The 18,493-nt window shown below is 37.5% G+C and overlaps 3 protein-coding genes across 9 annotated transcripts; 1 reads left to right on the top strand and 2 right to left on the bottom strand.

The window, feature by feature from the left end:
* Positions 1 to 39: 39 nt before the first annotated feature.
* On the bottom strand, positions 40 to 3,155 carry LOC111792743 (nucleolar protein 56). The gene is made up of 8 exons (XM_023674320.2): positions 2,809 to 3,155; positions 2,454 to 2,668; positions 2,186 to 2,343; positions 1,820 to 2,007; positions 1,484 to 1,736; positions 1,119 to 1,267; positions 862 to 996; positions 40 to 566 (listed from the first exon to the last, which is right to left on the bottom strand). The coding sequence occupies exons 1-8, from the start codon at positions 3,014 to 3,016 to the stop codon at positions 211 to 213; spliced, it is 1,662 nt and encodes a 553-aa protein (XP_023530088.2). The 5' UTR covers positions 3,017 to 3,155; the 3' UTR covers positions 40 to 210.
* A 2,969-nt stretch (positions 3,156 to 6,124) lies between these two features.
* Positions 6,125 to 10,335, top strand: LOC111792779 (protein DEHYDRATION-INDUCED 19 homolog 3). 2 transcript variants are annotated; one of them, XM_087123327.1, is made up of 5 exons: positions 6,125 to 6,402; positions 7,253 to 7,395; positions 8,847 to 8,926; positions 9,424 to 9,675; positions 10,053 to 10,335. In XM_087123327.1, exons 1-5 carry the CDS (start codon positions 6,327 to 6,329, stop codon positions 10,159 to 10,161), a joined length of 660 nt encoding a protein of 219 aa, XP_086979453.1. In that variant the 5' UTR covers positions 6,125 to 6,326; the 3' UTR covers positions 10,162 to 10,335. The 2 variants fall into 2 exon arrangements, with proteins under 2 accessions (XP_086979453.1, XP_086979452.1); XM_087123326.1 differs by having other exon boundaries at positions 6,132 to 6,402; positions 10,050 to 10,335.
* A 61-nt stretch (positions 10,336 to 10,396) lies between these two features.
* On the bottom strand, positions 10,397 to 13,986 carry LOC111792737 (RING/U-box protein). 6 transcript variants are annotated; one of them, XM_023674311.2, is made up of 4 exons: positions 13,829 to 13,986; positions 12,028 to 13,263; positions 10,899 to 11,928; positions 10,397 to 10,804 (listed from the first exon to the last, which is right to left on the bottom strand). In XM_023674311.2, exons 2-4 carry the CDS (start codon positions 13,261 to 13,263, stop codon positions 10,551 to 10,553), a joined length of 2,520 nt encoding a protein of 839 aa, XP_023530079.2. In that variant the 5' UTR covers positions 13,829 to 13,986; the 3' UTR covers positions 10,397 to 10,550. The 6 variants fall into 6 exon arrangements, with proteins under 6 accessions (XP_023530079.2, XP_023530075.2, XP_023530078.2 ...); XM_023674307.2 differs by having other exon boundaries at positions 12,028 to 13,515; positions 13,829 to 13,984; XM_023674310.2 differs by having other exon boundaries at positions 10,397 to 10,801; positions 12,028 to 13,515; positions 13,829 to 13,984.
* Between the last annotated feature and the right edge of the window lie 4,507 nt (positions 13,987 to 18,493).

The raw sequence follows: 18,493 nt of genomic DNA, 5'->3' as shown, positions 1-18,493 counted from the left end.
GTGAGTATGTTAGATGAGAAGTGCATGGAGAAATAGAAATAAAGGGAACTCATCTTGTAAGATAATCTTTTATACTAAAGATAAACAACAGCTCAATCAATCAAACAAATTTAAGAGAAGAATACAATAATTTCATCCATTCATTCATAAGGACCAAACCAAACTGTGGATCGAACATCAAAAAGAGCCACAGCCACATTTCATAACAACCTATTCATCATCATCATCTTCTTCTTCTTCCCTTCTCAACTTTTTCTTCTTTTTCTTCTTACCATCTTCTACATGATCCACCACCACCACCTTTTCCTCCTTGCTCTTCTTTTTCTTCTTCTTCTTCCCTGCTTCTTCCTCTCCCTTTACTCCATTTATGTCTTCTGAACCCTCCTCCTCTGTTTTCCTATCCAACTTTCGCTTCTCCTTCTTTTTCTTCTTTTCCGATTTCACATCCTCCCCAACATCACCGTTCTCACCCGCTACCTCACCGTTTGCATTGCCTTTCGATTTCTTTTTCTTGTTCTTTTTCCCTGACGCTTCACTTGGCACTTCTTCTATATCCATATCAGTTGCTGCCACAATATTTTTCATCAGTGTCAAGTGCTCAAAACATCAACCATACCCAAAACATACAAACATAGGTACCATCAACTGTTAGTCACATCGTTAGCACATAAAAAATAACGAAGGATCCATTTTAAAAACAAGTGGAATTCACCAATGTTAATGAATTAGTATAAAAGAAAAGGTTATAGTGTGAACAAGGTAGTACTAAGCATGAAAAACTATGGTTGCAGAGCCACACTATCTCAAACAAATATTGACCATTCTTAAGGTGAACAGTCACAATCATAGCATTATATATACCTTTGTTATCTGCACTTTCAATTGCATCCTTCATAACATCTATGTTTTTACGAGGTGCGATTCCCTTGTCATAAAAGTCCAGGCGCTCTTCAACTTGCTCACGAAGTTTTTCCCCAAAGGTTGTGGTACTCTTCTCTAAATGGCAATACAAGATTATAAATCAGACCCAGCAACTGGTAGCCATAACTTATTATAGAAAATAGTCCATTGTATTATGCAGAAAACTACACAACAAAGGTTGGCTACACAATAATTACCTGCAAAGCAATCAATCCGTGATGCAATTGAACATTTGTTAGCAAGATAACGAGCCATTCGGCCTTTGTTCCGTGCAGACGCTCGACCAATGAAAGAAGAATGGAAGATCAGACCATATTTAGGGGTGTTTCCCTTTGTTTTCAAAGCCCTGAATAGAAAAAAATGAATTTATTGGACCAGCATTTTATTAAACAAATCTCAACTAGTAATAATACTTTACTTTCATGGCATGAATATACTTAAACATTAAGTGGCTACATTTCTATAGTTTTACGAATAAGATATTTCAAAATTAGAACCCATGGCATTATGATCTCAAAGAGGAAATGATGCTTACTATTTCAAAACAGAGGAAGACACAGACCTGAAGAGTGCTTTCTCTGCACCAAGAATCTGAAGGGTGGAAGAAGGGCACTTGGCCAAATTCGTGAGACTACCGGCATGTGAAATCAAACGGGCCCCAACAACTTCACCAATCAAAGAGGCCAAATTGGGAGCAATATCATTCATTTTAGAAACTAGGTAATCAAATAGCTTCTTCCTATATTCAGATAGATCCATCACCCTCTGTGCAAATTGCTGAACATTGATCAAGTCAATTGGAGACAAATCTTGGCCTGCAGTATATAGACGATTACCAAATCAAGTATCGGAAAAATAACAAAAATTGAAGGAAAATGAAATTAAGCCAGAGATATACCCATGGAGGCTTTGGCTGCTTCAACAATCTCCTTTGCTTTATCTTCATCACCAATAATGTCAATCAAACCAGGGATTTTATCTTCTGCCAACTTCGATTTGTCCTCAATAAATTTAGAAACTTTGGCATAAAGATAATTGTCGCTCACAATCTTCACCAACTCAGGGAAATGCCATGAATACCACTCTCTGCACCATAAAAGTAAACATTTAGTAATTGATGACGAAGACTCGTGATGTCCCAGAGAAACAAAGATCGTTAAAATAGCATCCAAAATCACCATCTTGAAAGAGAGAAACAAAAGTAAGCTTTTCTCCAGATTTTAAAGCTTCCTCAAAAACTGATGCTGCTAGTTTATTAAAATACCTGACTCTCATGGAGAAGGAATTAATGTCCTTGTCTAGAGTGTCAAGAAGGAAGATTGCTTGAATCACCATGTTATCAACACGGTTAACATTGAACTTGACCTTTGCTCGACTGTAACTGTGTCCGAGACCAAGCTGGGCCTTCTCCAAATCTGCTGACTGTAGATACAAATAAACGGTTAGAGGAAAAAAAAGTAATTCGACTGTAGATACCAATCAATACTGCAAGAAGTGAAAGTGAAATAGTAGGAGCAACCGAGCAGGCAAACCTTGAGGTCCTTTATGAATTTGTCGAAGTGTAGACGCACACCCCGAAGCAGCTCCAAAACAAACTCATTACTTTGACACGGGATTTTAGTTTCTTCAAAGATGTTCGACCCAATTTTGGGTTCAGCTAGTCCCAAAACGAACTTGGCCTTCTTAGCTTCCTTAACTTTCGGAAGATTAATTTCCAGAAAACTCCTCAACTCATCAGTCATAAGCCCTGCCATTTATCAATACATTATTTGCAACAGAAACTGAAAAGATTCAACGTGGTATACGAAACAATTGATTCGAGGAAACGATTAAAACCGAAAGTCAAACGACTGCATGGTAGATTGAGTCGATGAGGGAGTTAGTTACCTTCGGAGACCGAGTTGCATTGCTTGAGCGCATCGAGAGCGGACTCGAAGGGGTGGAATGCGGCAAGTTTGACTACCTTGCCGAAGCGGTTGAGGTCGGAGACGGAGCTCCGAACAGCTTCAGTGTTCTGGCCAATTTCGTCGAGGCCATGGGCATGAAAGAGAGAATAACCAGAAGCAGATTCATATAGAAGATACGTGGACGCCATGGGAAGAAAACCAGAGGTACACTAAAGAAGTTGTCTGAAGGCGTTAGCTGCCGGAGTTGAGATGAGATGAGATGAGAGAAAGCGAAGGTGTAGGGTCTAGGGTTTAGGGTTTAGGGTTTAGGGTTTAGGGTTGTGGGATGGGGATGAAAGCTTTTTACTGAATTCTAATCGGAGTTCATTTTGTTGGGCTGGGCTTCGAGACCAAATGGGCCTGCGAATGGGCCTGAATTAGGGTTTAGGGTTTGTGCTTGACCTTGACATTGGCTGCTCTACGTGTGTGGGCGAATTGAGTCTTGGAGTTCAAGGCGTGCATTGTGGGCTGACATGTGTGTGTTGAGGCTTGGGCCTAAGCTCACATGGGCTGCTCCAACTTCTGGGTTTGGGATTTGGATGGGATGTGAATTGGATTCAACCCAAAACCATCACTTATGTTGTGACCTTCACATACCGACAAGCAAAACGACGTCCCTCAAGTCACATCCATCCGCCACATAATCGTCAAGATAGAAGAGTGTCATGATGTGACCGACGAGAATGGTATATCATCTAACATACCAAATGGATGTGCATCGAAGTCAAGCGAGACATGGAGGCATTGATATCGACATGAGGGACAAAAATAGACTTGATAAAGGGTCGCGTAAGGTCTAAGCCTTATCCTTAAATTCAAAGTTTAGAAAGGAATTTGGGCATGCAACTCTAGAATTAACTCTATCTATATAAAAGATGGAAGCTCACCAAAATTGGTGTGAATCAAACATTGGGTGGAGGCTCCACCACAATGTATCATCATTCGCCAAAATGATGTTTACACCTGCCAAATTGGAAATGTCTCATAATATACCTTAGAGAGCGTCATGACGATAAATGTGTCACAATCCCATGGTGTCACATGCCTCTCCCCATGATTGTGAGCGGTGATCAAATATATAGACTTGTGTGCACCCAAAGAGTGGATTAATTCAAGGTGTAGGTCCTAGACATCCTGGAAACAAGAGACAAGTTTTAAACCACCTAGAGGATTAAGAATCTAGTAGACTCTACGTCATACAAGAAAGACAAAGGTTGCCTATATGTTGCTAAGAGTATGTACGAACAGTACCATCAGGGTCTTCACCACCATATCCACTCTAGTACCAATACTGTAATGGCCCAAGCCCATCGTTAACAGATATTATTCGCTTCGGCCCATTAGTCTCACGATTTTAAAACACGTTTGCGAGGGAGAGGCTTCCACATCCTTATAAAGAATGTTTCGTTCCCCTCTCCGACTGATGTAGGATCTCACAATTCACCCCCCTTCGAGGCTCAGCATCCTGGCTAGCACTCGTTCTCCTCTCCAATCGATGTGGGATCTCACAATCCACCCCCTTTCGGGACTCAGCATCCTCGTTGGACTCGTTCCCTCTCTCCAATCGATGTGGGATCTCACAATACACCTCCCTTCGGGGCTCATCATCCTCGCTGGCACATCGCTTGGTAACTAGCTCTGATACCATTTGTAATGGTCCAAGCCCACCGCTAGCAGATACTGTCTGCTTCAGCTCGTTAGCCTCACAATTTTTAAATGTGTTTGTTAGGGCTCGTTAACCTCATAGTTTTAAAATGCGTCTATTAGGGAGAAGTTTTGACACTCTTATAAAGAATGCTTCGTTCTCCTCTCCAACCGATGTGGGATCTCATAAGTACTGTGCAGATAGGTATAGGCGTGTTAGGGAAGTGCGTCAAAGGGACTAGGCAACTAATTTTGTGGAAGAACAGCAACCGTAAATCCACCATGATACGGAGGATTGGGGCTACACAAGTTTGAGTGTCTATATGGTCCTGTGGGAAGGGTTCTCTAGCTAACCTTCTATAGAAGACGAGCAGACTAGCACACACCATACTATCCCCACTAGAGAGACAGAGTTCTACGAGGTAGCACCTTGACCTAGGACATTGGCTTCACATTGCATAGACAAAGCAAGCTACCTAAGTCTAAGAACAGAAAAGTAAGTTGACCATAGAGATTAGATTTGTCACCTAGAAGACCTGTGTGCCAGAAATTAGTGAACCACCTCCTTCATGCCCAAAGTGGATCCATGAGCAGCCAAAGTATCCACAAGCCAACATGAGTTATTTTAGCATGCTTTGTTCTCACTCACATACATCTTAGAAAAATTCCTAAGAGCTCACCCAACATAGCATTGCTCCAAGTAAAACACACTTAGTCATGAAGTACATATGATTGAGTCACCGAAAAGAAAGGTGCACCCTGTTGGTATAAGTATTATCCACTTTCGTTAAACATTTCTTAATTATCCTATATAGGTGTGTTTAGACTACACTACTCATTGGAACGATGGATTTCAAATTCAAGATCAACTCGACTCGATTTTAAACCCGCAAATCTCTTCTTCTTTACTCAATCCATTGCACAACTTTTATAATCATCTCTCTCCAAATTTTCATCTTGCTCCTTCTCCTTCTTCGAGGTGGTCACACACCACTCGCTCTAGTACACCCCCGCTCAAACCACTCGTGGGGTCTAGATGGTGAGATCCCTACACACAACAATGACCATGAGATCGAAACAATAAAATACTCGTACTCTCTTCCTTGAAAATTCCAATCGACAACACACCGAAGGATAAAAGGGGCAAAGACATGGCTTACCTACTCGTGAAAAAAAAAAAAACACTCGTGAAATAATATATAAAATGTAAAAATATTTCAACCATTTCAATTACAAAAACTTTGAAATAGTTTAAAAATGAGCTCAAATATTGTTTTAAAAGTGATATATAATTTAATTTTAAAATAAAATAATATTTTTAGATATTGAATTTAATCTCAAATATTGTTGTAAATTCTTAGGAACAAATCAAAACCAAATGATTCCATACTGAGAAGTTGTTTTTTTAATATTTATTTTTTAATTTTTTTGGTTTTTTGATAACAAAAATGAAATTAAAAATATTAAAAAAAAAAAGAAAAGTAAATTGAATTATTATTTCAGTAATAAAAAAACAGAATTAAAAGAGCATCATATAAATATAGAGTTGCATTTAATTTCTTAGTTTCTCTTTCTTCCATTTTGGTTGGTGAAATTCAGCTTCGACAAAACCAATTTTTGATTTTCAGTTTGCAGTTTTCTCTCTCTCTCTCTCTCTCTCTCTCTCTCTCTCCTCAAAACCCTTCAATCTTCTTCGCTTTTCTTCCCCCCCTTAATTCTCCCTCTCCAATTTCTCTTTCTAGGGTTTCTCCCCCTTTCTCTTCTTCTCTCCGGGATCGCAACCTTCTTCAACTTGCTTCAATCCTCCCTCCACCCATGGATGCTGATCCCTGGACTTCTCGCCTTTCTTCTGCTTCTAAGCGCTACCAATCTTCTCTTCTATCACGATCTGGTATACTTCCCGCTCCTTCATTTCCATTTCTCATTTTCACTGCCTTTCCACTCATTTCCAACTCATTGCCTTTCTAATTGCTTTTCTGTCCATTACCTTTTTTTTTTTTTTTTTCATACACTGTTGTGTTTTTTGTTACCTTGATTTTATTTGATTTTCCTTGATAATGTTGCCGTCTGTGGATACATCGAAGAACTGATGACAATAAATCGAAACTACTGTGACTATTGTAATTCTGCTTTTGTTTGATATTGTTTATTCCAGTGTGGTGAAGATGATGGAATAATGTTCGATTGTGCTTTGTTTTTATGAATTTCGATTGTGCTTTCTGATTTTTTTTTTTTTTTTTTTTTTTTTTTTTTTTTTTTTTTTTTAATTTTTAATTTTTAACCATGGATTTTCGGTAGGATGCTTATGTGTGCTTGCTTAGACGAGAAATTGAGAATATAGTAGATGCATTAGTCCAAGAAGTACTTTGTAGTGTCTGTATTGTGTGTCTTGAAAAATAAGGCCATAGTATGTGAAAAATAAAAAGGATCACCTTATGAACTAATAAGCAAGCATGCTAATCTAGATTCTTGGGGATTCTTGGGCTGACTTCTGAAAATGGCGATTAAGAAGATTACAACATGTGTCACTTAATGTTTTGTTATTAAGACAAAGTGCATCTACCTTTCTGCTGTCACTCATGATATTGCCTTCTGCTTCAATTTGTTTTAGATCATCATTTATACGGGTCAATGCTTTTATGTGTCCCTCTACTCTTTTTTTATTTTATTTTTTTTATTGTCTATATCCTTTTGCCTTTACCTTCAGTTTTAGACTTATTCTGTAGTACCTCAATATGCAGGTATGTTCATGGGGTTTGAAGAACTTGAAGGGGATGATGATATAAGAGAAGAGTTTCCCTGCCCGTTTTGCGCAGAATATTTTGACATAGTTGGATTGTGCTGTCACATTGATGAAGAACATCCTATCGAGGCAAAGACTGGGGTATGAATCCCTGCAAAACAATTTATTTGAATTGCGTATTTCCGTTCGAAAAGTAGTTAATTTTGATTGAGCTTTTGATTTATGATCATTGTCTGGCTTAAATACATATCTAATAATGTTTTTGAAAAAAAAAAAAAAAATCCTGATATCTGTCTTTTTCACTTTGTTTGAACTTAGAAGACGGCCCCTATATGTATATATATATATTTTTTCATATAGTCTCATTTTCTGTAGCGTATGGTGATGACTTTGTCTATCTGGAAATGTTTAGAGCCCTCCGAGGAGAAGTAAAGAAAAATATTTACCTAATGAAAGCCTTAATTTCCCCAACTACCATCGAGATATGAAGATTTGGGGTGTACAAATTGAGGAACTGTACATGTAAATCGGTATTCATGGCACCATTACAGGAAACACAATTTGTCTAAAAATCTCATCAAAGTTTTATGGACGGAGAAAATAGGGAATTGTTTGAGGAGAGTCAAGTTTTTTCTTTTTTTCCTCTTCCATGGATTGCAGCTTTGGGATGTGTTATCGCATGTGATGGAATTCATAAGCAAACCCCCTTTGTTCTCCAAATTAGCATTTTCAATTTAAACAAACTACAGAAGATGTAGATCACCTACTCATGCATTGTCTATTTATTCCCTTGCTGGCGGCTCCTCTTCAAGTATTTGGAATCTCTTGAGGAATAAAGCAAGAGTATTACAGGGGAATGCACCTTAAGCTATTCTTTGGAAGTTGGTTGGGAAATTTTCTAGGGGATTGAGAAAGAATGGGACAAAGTGTATCTTGTAGCTTCCACTTGAGAGTTATATATCAAGCATATTCCGACTACTCTACTTGTACTTTTGTAATCTCCAGAGCTGATGATAAATGGGAAGAGCTCTTGTCCTACCTCCTCACACTTATACTATTGCAAGCTCTGTTTTTTAACAAAATAAATGAAGCCTCAAATTCAATGTATCTCAGGTTGAATCATTGCAAGATACTATTCATTCATCTCAATATCATTTTTTTCTTTTGGATAGCTAAGAGTGTCGTTCTCATCATACAGTGCCAACCAGTTGTTGCTGTACAATTTTCTAATTCTTGTGGATTCTTATTCTTTAAATTTGCTAATGTCCCTTTTTACAAAATAAATTCTAATTTTGTTTTCTACATTTGATATAGAAAACATATGTATTAACAGAATCTATGTCAATATCTAGGATATTTCTTGGCTCAATCACATAAATACATTTTTTCAACTCGGGATGCTAGTAATCACAAGTGCAATAAAGCGGGATATTTAATTTGATATCAGTGATGTTACTTCTCCTTGTTCATTACACCATTTTAGTCCATTATGAATTCCTTTGTGTTCAAAGTGCAGTGCATAATGGCTATTCATAGTTTAAAAAAGGATAGCTTCATTAATTAAAGAGCTAAACATTATTATTAATCTGCAGGTTTGTCCAGTCTGTGATACGAGGGTGGGAGTTGACATGGTTGCGCATATAACCCTGCAGCATGCAAATATTTTCAAGATATCCTTTTATTTATCATGTTAAAATTAGTTTCTATCATTTCTGTTTTCCACTATCTTATTTGCCTCGTCGAGAATGCTTCACATTCACGATTTTGGTGTAGCTGTATTCTATAAAAATCAGCTCAGTGTCCGCCTAGCAGTATTCTCAATGATCTCTTTTGCATCTATCAGATCTCTCTCATGTTCCTGGGAGGAGTAAGGAATGTGACCCTTTCTTCTATTATGCTCCCATTTGCCTCTAAGCTACTGGAACCTTTTACCAGAATAGAATATCTATAAGACCTTGATATAAATTGGCATCGAAAATTATTCATTTGACTTTTTCTCAGAAGGGAGGGAAAAGGAAAGTTAAGGTTTTGTCCGTTTCTATTCTTTTACTTTTCTTATTGGATCACATCATTTGAAATTTTACCTGCTACTGTTTTCTGCTCGAACTCTATATGAAATTTAAACTGGAAGATTAATCCCATGCTTAGTTCCTTAACCAGTGGTTACATGCAGCGTAAGAGGAAATCTCGTAAAGGTGGTTCACACTCAACTCTCTCTTTGTTGAGGAAAGAGCTTCAAGAAGGAAATTTGCAGTCTCTTTTTGGGGGTTCTTCGTATTTAGTTACCTCCAATTCAGTGCCTGATCCACTGCTCTCATCGTTTATTCTACCTTTGTCTGATGACTATGGCAATGTTCAACCTCGCTTGTCGGCTGAATCAAGCTCTGTGAAGAGTAATTCACAAGTCAAACTATCAGAACGGTAAGTTCTATATATTCCTAAGTTCCGTTGGGTGGAGTTACAAAGTGTTCTAGGAATGACTCTAAAGTATGTGTAGGCTGCATCGCGAATAGATGTTTTCTCTTTGGCTATCTTGTCTTTTGAGTTCAGTTGATATTATTGTCGTCAAGGATGTTTTAACTAGGATAGAATATGAGGGTCTGAGTATGTATGTTGAAATGAACGCATGCTGCGAGCTAGTGCAAGGACCAGTTTTGGTAGAAGATATGGGGAAACAGAATATTAAGTACATGTACCAAAATCTTGGCAATCGTTATAGATACTTTTCTCTTAATGTCTATATTATCACATTGATTTTGAATTCCTGGATCTAAAATCTTGGTTTCATGTGACAGAAGCATCCCGTCGTCGTCGCCTCTGTCCATGCAGGACAAGGAAGAGAAAGCGAAACGAAGCGGGTTTGTGCAAGGGCTGTTAATGTCGACCATCCTTGGTGATAATTTATGAAGAGACAGTTGTGTTGTTGCACAAATCAAAGTTGGCTGCTGCAATAGGCCCTCCTTGGTTTGCAAGCTCTCAAATTACTAGTATTATGCTTCAATGAGTGTCAAAATAAGGTGTAGTGTAATTTATTTTGCTTGTAAAACACCAATTCTTAGGCCTGACAACACTTTTATTTTCTGTTTAAATTTATGTTCATGGAGAAAAAAAAAGAAAAGAAAGAAAAAGAAAAAAGCTTAAATTTGACAAAAGTAACTTCTTTAATAGCTTCATTTCTTCAATAATGAGAAATCACATGTGGCTGTGTAGCAATAAAACTATGATTTAAATGTCCTATGGACAAGCCAACAACCTAAAGGGTGGTAAAATGCAGCCTGCTTTTGCAAACAATCCCCCTATAGCGTAAGATCTAACCACGATGCATCGTCCGTAAACTTCTTCACTACATCCCGAACATACGAGTCGAAGCAAGCCGAGCAGAGGCCCTTTATAAGGCTTCTTTGCTCCTCTCCCAATGACAATTCAATGTGAGAGCATTGGGATGGTGGTGTTGCTCTACAAGCTTCGTTTATTGAGTTTTTGAACCCACATGCTGCTAAGATCGTACCAGCTGCTTTCGTCGCGATCTCGTTTGCTGTGCTCTGACCTGCTGTAACCAGAAGAACATCAAATAAATTATGAGTTAGCAACAAAAACTAAAAGCTGCTAAGAGAGTAAAAAAGGAATCAATGTTAAGAACATACCTAGATCAACATCTATGGATAAATAATTCTTCAAATGACTTTCAATCATGGGTTGTAGATGCTCTCTTGCTGCGCAATAATCTTTCTCGTCTCCGACCCGAGTGGGGCGTGAACTGCTATCAGAGCCTGTATTCAATATATTGCTGTATTCATGAATCGTCTCGCAGTTCGATAGCAAATTCACTCCTGCAAACTCATGCCACAATGTCCCATTCAAATTTCGATCAACAGTCGTCGAATTTTCACCTTGGAATCCTCCTCTCAAAGTGTTGAAAATTGTTCCATTGCTGCTGGTTGTTCTATCTATAGACATCATGCTAAGGTGAGGATCTTGTATTACTTGCATAGACATACTTGTTGTTTCGGAGTGAAGAAAAACTCCATGTTGCATCAATGGAGATGGATTGTCATGTAATAAGCTCTCCCCAAACAAACTTTGACTTGCCATTGTCGTTTCTTGACCCATTATGGTAGCTCCACCACAAGAACTAGCAGCAGCAGCAGCAGAAACACCCTCAGTCCTGTTGTTTACTAACCCCATTTGATTTGAAGAGCGCATGTGATTGATGTGTAGTCGAAGAATTCGTCTTCGTACAAGAGTCGGCGCAACTGCTTGAGACATGGGAGAGGTTGATTGCACCTCCACAGGTATTCTAGGAGATGGGATGCTTCCAAATCCTTGAGTCATTGGGGTACGAGGTGAAGATAGAGAATTCAAGTCTAAACCATCCCGATTCGCAACAGGGAAACTTCGGTTAAACAAATTGTTGGTTGTTCTTCGATCAGACAGTCGGTTTGGAGGAGGCTGTGGACTTGATAATCCCTGAGCAAGGATTGTACAATCAACACAGTACCAATTCCCTTCTGGTACCTCTCTACCAAGACCGACGCAATACGTGTGCGCTGGTGAGTCACATAGATCACACAGTAACATTAGATTATCATCGCCACCTTCGTGACACTCCGTACAGATTACGTTCTCATATGGATCCAGATAACTCCTCAATTCTTCCTCGGATGGTTGATAGACCTGAAGGATACAAAAAAAAAAAAAAAAAAAAAAAAAAAAAAAAACTATATAGAAGGACCAAAAAGGAAAACAAGAACAACGTACAAACTACGAGCATACCTGATCACGCTCGGGAACCTGTATGACGACTTCTCTTAGGTCAATTCCAGCAGCAGATCTTGCAGGCTTACTAATTGTCTGAAACCTCTGCTTGCACAAAGGGCATCGTGATTCAACCTTTGCCCACTCCATAATACAAGAGAAACAAAAGAAGTGAGAACAACAGTTAAGCGTTCCCCGAACTCTCCTCTTATCCTCTTCCGATAGGCATATCCCGCATACTTGCTTTATCACCTCAGCCTTGACTTCCTCCATTTTCTCTTTCCCTTTCCTAACAGGAGGTCGAGGTTTTCTCGGTTGGCGTGGTTCAGATTCCTCAATCCTTGAGGGTGAAGGTACCGTCCTTGCTCGATTTCTCAAATTACCACACAACTTCTCCGCTTCTCTCACCTGCTCTCTCTCTTCTTCAGAGATGGTATATTCATAATCCGATGACCCGGAAACGAAAGTATCTAAATCTGATTGACCAACATGATTCTTCCGCTTTGAAACACTCCTTTTCTTTCTCGTATTCTTTACTACAGCGTTGTTCTCCGAAAAATCATCATCATCATCATCTGAGCTTCTAACCGTTTCACTCTTCTTTCTTCGTTTGTTCCTTGCAGGCTTCTTTGCAGCCTTTGGTTTCCTCTTTTTGCAAACCTTGCCAACTGTATTTTTCCGCACCCCTTGTCGACCCCGTTTCCTATTGGTTGCTTTCTTTCTAACGAGCGGTTCTTCCTCATCGGAAAAATCCTCTTCTTCCATCATAAACTCCTCATCCTCATCTTCAATCCCAACCTCAACTTCTTCTTCCTCTTCTTCCTCTTCTTCTTCTTCCTCCTCCTCCTCCTCCTCATAATCGTTATCGTTATCTATACTATAATCCTCATCGTCCTCGTCCCCGTCATCTTCTTCTTCTTCTTGATAACTAAATCTTCGCCTCTTTCGTCCGTTTTTCTTCCTTCCTTTACCTGAACCCAAAGCGTTTGCGACCTTTGGTTTGACTCCTTTCCTCGCCTTATTCAGTTGTTGCTCCTCCACCTCCACCTCCTCCTCCTCCTCCACAACAAAGTTATCCTCTCCCGACGCATTAGCGTCTAAATAGGAGCAATTATCTTCATCAGAAAACTCAGAAACTCCATTTTCATCATTGGAAACAACATAATCCTCATCAGAATCATCGGAACCCTTATCTTTCGGTCGAAATTTCTTCTTGAAATTCTTCCTACTACCAACCTTCCCTCCCCTTACCATCTGTTCCTCGCACATAAAAACAAATTCGCCAAAAAAACGGAATCACACAAATTCAGTCCACAAAAACACGATCAGAATTCCTCAACCAAACCAACTCCTATTCGTCAAATCTAATCAAATCGAAGAGACAAACATAAATTGAAAATTTCTGGATAATTCCAACATAAATGTCCATACAACCAATTTTGCATACGAAATTTTAAAAAACCCCACTAACTACAAACGATTCCCCATTCTCGATCTGCTTCATTCCTGAAAAACAACATTGAAACCAAAACAAAACAAAACAACAAGATTCATTCTCACTGTGAACTGCAATAAACAGCCGAAACATCAAACACCTATTTCTCCCAAAAATCAACTACAGGGTATGATTCCATTGACATATTTACAACAGAAAAAAAAAAAAAAAAAAAAACACACAGAAATACCAAAATTGAATAGAAATTGAAGGATTAAAAACGCCCAGGAACATCCTAAACATACCCAGAAACGAGTTAAGATTTGAATTCATACCTAGAGAGAGAAAAATCGGGAGAGAGATTGAGAGAAAGGGAGAGGGTACCTGAGAGGAGGAATAAAGCAGCAGGAAACACCACGGACAATTGGAAAACGTCTTCCGATTTCCCAAAAATATTTTCTTTCCTTTCCTTTTCCCTTTTCCTTTCGGGAAAAATATATTTATTTATTTTTTTAATTTATTAAATCATACACTCAGAGTAGGCGTTGGGGGCTCTTCTTATTATGCGATGCTATGTATGAAATTACCAAATTACCCTCCCATTCTCTTTCCTCCTCCTTTTCACAAATTGCCATTTTTGGAATAAATTTACTTCACCCCAATAAAAATAAAAATATAATCTTAATTATTTCAAATTTTGTAATATTACCTCTTTACCCTTTATTAACCTTTCAAATTCATCGTTAAAAAATATAAATCTCCAATAGAAAATAGACGTGAAAGTAGCTTAGAACGACATTGTACTCACTAATACGCTCATTCGGATTAAGTTATTTCTTCGACTTCCGTGCAACAACACTGTAACAATTTTCTACTTCAAGAATATCCGCGAAACGTTTCTAAAAAGATAAAGGTAATTTGCAATTTTGGAAAGAGTTTGCGTTTTTTTTAAGCACGAAATTATTTATAATTTTCGGGAAAACGACGGAGAAGAATTAACAAAGTTGCTTATTTTTTACTCATTTAGAACTGAATTTGGTACTTACCGAAATATGTACTTAAAATAATATTACCAATAGTCGGTTTTTTTCTCATTTTGCGGGGGGAATAATGTCGATTTTGGTAAGTGAATTTGTCGTGTTCGTATATTGAAGCATCAAATTAAGTGTAAAGACAAAGAGGTTGAAGGAAATGCTGAAATTGTTGCAACCGTTTGTTCTTTTTCGAATTTTGTGTATTTCATGTCTCATCCGTAGTAATTTAATTTAAGCTTGTTTAATCGTAGTTTATACGTATTCGGTGAAGATTAGTGAATATGATATTGGGATTTGGTCCCTGATTACCCTTGCATGTCTTGTGACTCGAACACGCCATTGTTATTTAGTGTCACGAGTTTCTCTTCAGATTTCTTTTTCAGGGTGTCACGAGTTTCTCTCGAGATTTCTTTTTCTGGATTGAACGTTAGAGAATATGATATTGGGATTTGGTACCTTTATTACCCTTGCATGTCTTGTGACTCGAACACGCCATTGTTATTTAGTGTCACGAGTTTCTCTCGAGATTTTTTTTTCAGAGTGTCACGAGTTTCTCTCGAGATTTCTTTTTCAGGATTGAACGTTATCCCTTAAAATAATAGAATTCATTTCAATATGCTTTATGCTTTTAATATATTTTGGAAAGTTGTTCGAGTAAAAATATTATTTTAAGTCATTAATTTTTGTAGTGAATATTTGTCGTAAAAGGAAAATACATCTATTGTTTATAATTAACCTTTAACATGTTGAACTCTAGAGGTGTATAAGAGTAGAGTTGGGTTGAGTTGAAGTAATTTTTTGAACCAACCCAAAAGTTCGAGTTGGTTGGATTGATAACCCAACTCAACCTGAAATAGTGTAAGATCCCATATCGGTATTTATAACCGTGTGAAAACCTTTCTTTACAAGATTGTATTTTAAAAACTTTGAGGTGAAGTCCAAAAGGAAAACCTCAAAGAGGATAATATCTGTTAACGGTGGGCCTGGTAATTACAAATTGTTTCCCAACCCAACCCTCTATTTTGAGGGGAAGCTCGAAAGGAAATCTAAAGAGAACAATATCGGCTAGCGGTGGGCCTGGGTAATTACAAATTGTTTCACAACCCAACCCAACCCTCTATTTTTGGACAACCCAACCCAACCCAACCCAACCCAACCCAACCCTCTATTTTTGGGTGGATTTCGATTGAAATAAAGTAATTTTTTTAAAAAATATATATATTAATATTAGAAGTTCACAGACAAACACAAATCAATTCATAACAAGTAAAGGAGTTCTGTTCTCCTCCCCTACCAACGTGGGACATCAAATAATCATTCAAACAAACAAATTCTTCATCAATATAGTCACAACAAGCGAAAATTGTAACATTATAACATAGTTAAATATTGATACTGAACTAAAAATAAATAAATACGGGCATTCCCGAGACAATTTGTTATTTAAAGTAAAAAAAAATATAATAATCCATTTTAAAATTGAAAAACAATAATTAAACACTAAAAACTACTCTAAAAATATTTTATTAATAATAATATTATTTGTTAATATTAGAATTATGCTTAGGTAGAGTAGTTTAGCTGTAGCTTTGATTCTAGCTTTATCAAAATAAATGCCTACCCATCTTGAAAACGGTGCAACCTTTTAAACATGAATCTCAGCCGTCCAAAATTACAAATCATATTAGAAGTCAATCTCAAAAACACGTGGACGGTGATGGAATGAACTCAGGCAAGGCGCGTGAAAGCATGTGGCGACCACCCAAAACCATGGGCCGGGTTAAACGTTTGAACCCGGTTTTGGGCATGGAAGGCAATTGAAACAATGCCATAACTCGCCCAACGCTTTGCATAACAACGTATTGGTTGGTTCAATTTTTATGACATTGAAATGTATTTAATATATTTTAATCCAAGAAATTTCAGAAAAGGAAGGAGTAGGAAGAGAAAAAAAAAAAAAAAAAAATTAATTAGAGAATCAATACAGAGAACCAGTAAAAGTTGATTTGCGTCTCGCGTAATAATAAACGATTGAAGACGTGATCATCCGCAATATACGAATAGTAAATTCACACCATATTTTAAAAACAATGAATTCAGTGTAACCACATGGAACCCATAATTTTAAATTTTTATCCAATGAATGATTAGGATTTGACTCATTTAGTCAATCCCTCGAGCGGTTAGCCGAAAAGCCTATTTGGTTAAACCTTTAAAGGGCCGGTTAAGAAACGTATTTAGCCAATCTCTCAAGGACTTGTCCTAGTTTGTTCATTCACGCCCATAAGGTTGACTAAGGCTTTAATCAATTCCTCGGAAGTTAATCTGGAGACTCTTGAAGAACCTTAGAACTAGACCGACCTTACATATGAGAGAAAAGGTTAAGGGTAGCTAGTAGTGAGCACATCCTTAACACTCGTAACTGTTTATAATTTTAGAGTCTCATTAACCCAACAAAATTTCTATAGAAGTTTGGGATACTCAAATATACTTTATATGTGTACGAGTATAAATTATGAATTATGACAACATTCCAAGGTAAACAATCAATACTTACTTTCTACGGTCTAAGCTTTCTTATAAACCCGATTCTTAGTTTTAACTTGAGCGATTTTAATATCACACCCATGATCTTGTAATTCAAATTTCAATATCAACGATTAACGTCATCCGTGAGGACGAGTCTTTGTCCTTTACCAAAGAACTGAACAACATGAGCCACAACATCTAAGTGATGGAAGAGAATGAATTGACAATGATTGAAATAGACAATGATTGAAATAGGAGACGGGTGTCCACTAGAGGACATGGTGTTTGGAATGTGGAGATCAATCAACAAGGATGTAACGATCATGTTTTCCTACTGAAATAGAGCCGCTATCATATGCATGGTGTCCGTTTTCTGCAAAAACATTCATTTTAAACAGTTCATTATCGATACCATGGACTTACACATTAAAAATAAAATGCTTAAATCAATCCAAATATATATAAGAAACGAGAATAGACAATATGTCAAAAAACTAAAAACAACATATTGCCCTAATCTAACATTAGACTAATAAACAAGATGAAATGCAACTATCCTAACACCAGTTTTTCATAGTCTTCACGGGTCGTCTCCATCAACCGTACATGGGTGTCTTGCCTTTACTTGAAATGTAAGAGTAGCATGTGACTTGAGTATAAGAAATACTCAATAAGTGACCCAACTTTTGGGGTCGTAAAATGCAAACACACAACATGGTGGTACCCATCATTCAAAACATCATTTCATTCTCTTAAGTGATTTTCCAGTTTGGGCTAAATTAGATGTGTAGTACTTCAATACACACGACACATGTGCGAACGTTGATCCACCAGGTTGGCTCACACACCCCTTGGGCCTACTGATCGGACTAGTAATTGTTGACTGACTATTGCTAGACATTCGAAGGGAATAAAGACCATTGTATCATCATGGTGAACATGATGTTCATAACTAGTCTCATAGTGTACGCATCCATACTCATCATAATGAGGAAGTATCTTGATGCACGTGAACACACAATTATGCATGAGGTCCCCTTACTTTCCATCATGACATAATAGATGCGGGACAATCTCCATTCTTTCATAGCATATTAAATCTGGTAATTATGCGTACATAATTCTTATACATACGAAGATTATTCATCATAGATTTCCTTATTTCAAAACATATCATGACATGTCATAGTATGTCATAGTATAACGTAACACATCGTAGCATATCATGACATGTCATAACATAACATAGCTTATCGTTACATAACATGTCATTTCATTTATACCATAATATTATTTGGCATATCTTATAACGTAATATAATACAACATCACATATCGAAGTATATCACACATATGAGACACATGCAGGGCCATTGGACACGTGTCATCGTACATAAACAATTCTTCCAACCAATACGACAGTGAGCACTTGGTTGACCTAGGCTGAAGTTACTAATTATTTTTTGTACTAGCCTAAATATGTTTCT

Source organism: Cucurbita pepo, chromosome 4, assembly GCF_057944985.1.
Source record: "Cucurbita pepo subsp. pepo isolate OVF chromosome 4, ASM5794498v1, whole genome shotgun sequence".
Classification (NCBI taxonomy): Eukaryota; Viridiplantae; Streptophyta; class Magnoliopsida; order Cucurbitales; family Cucurbitaceae; genus Cucurbita; species Cucurbita pepo.
Note: the sequence above shows the minus strand (reverse complement) of the source record. Positions and strands in the feature narration are given on the sequence as shown.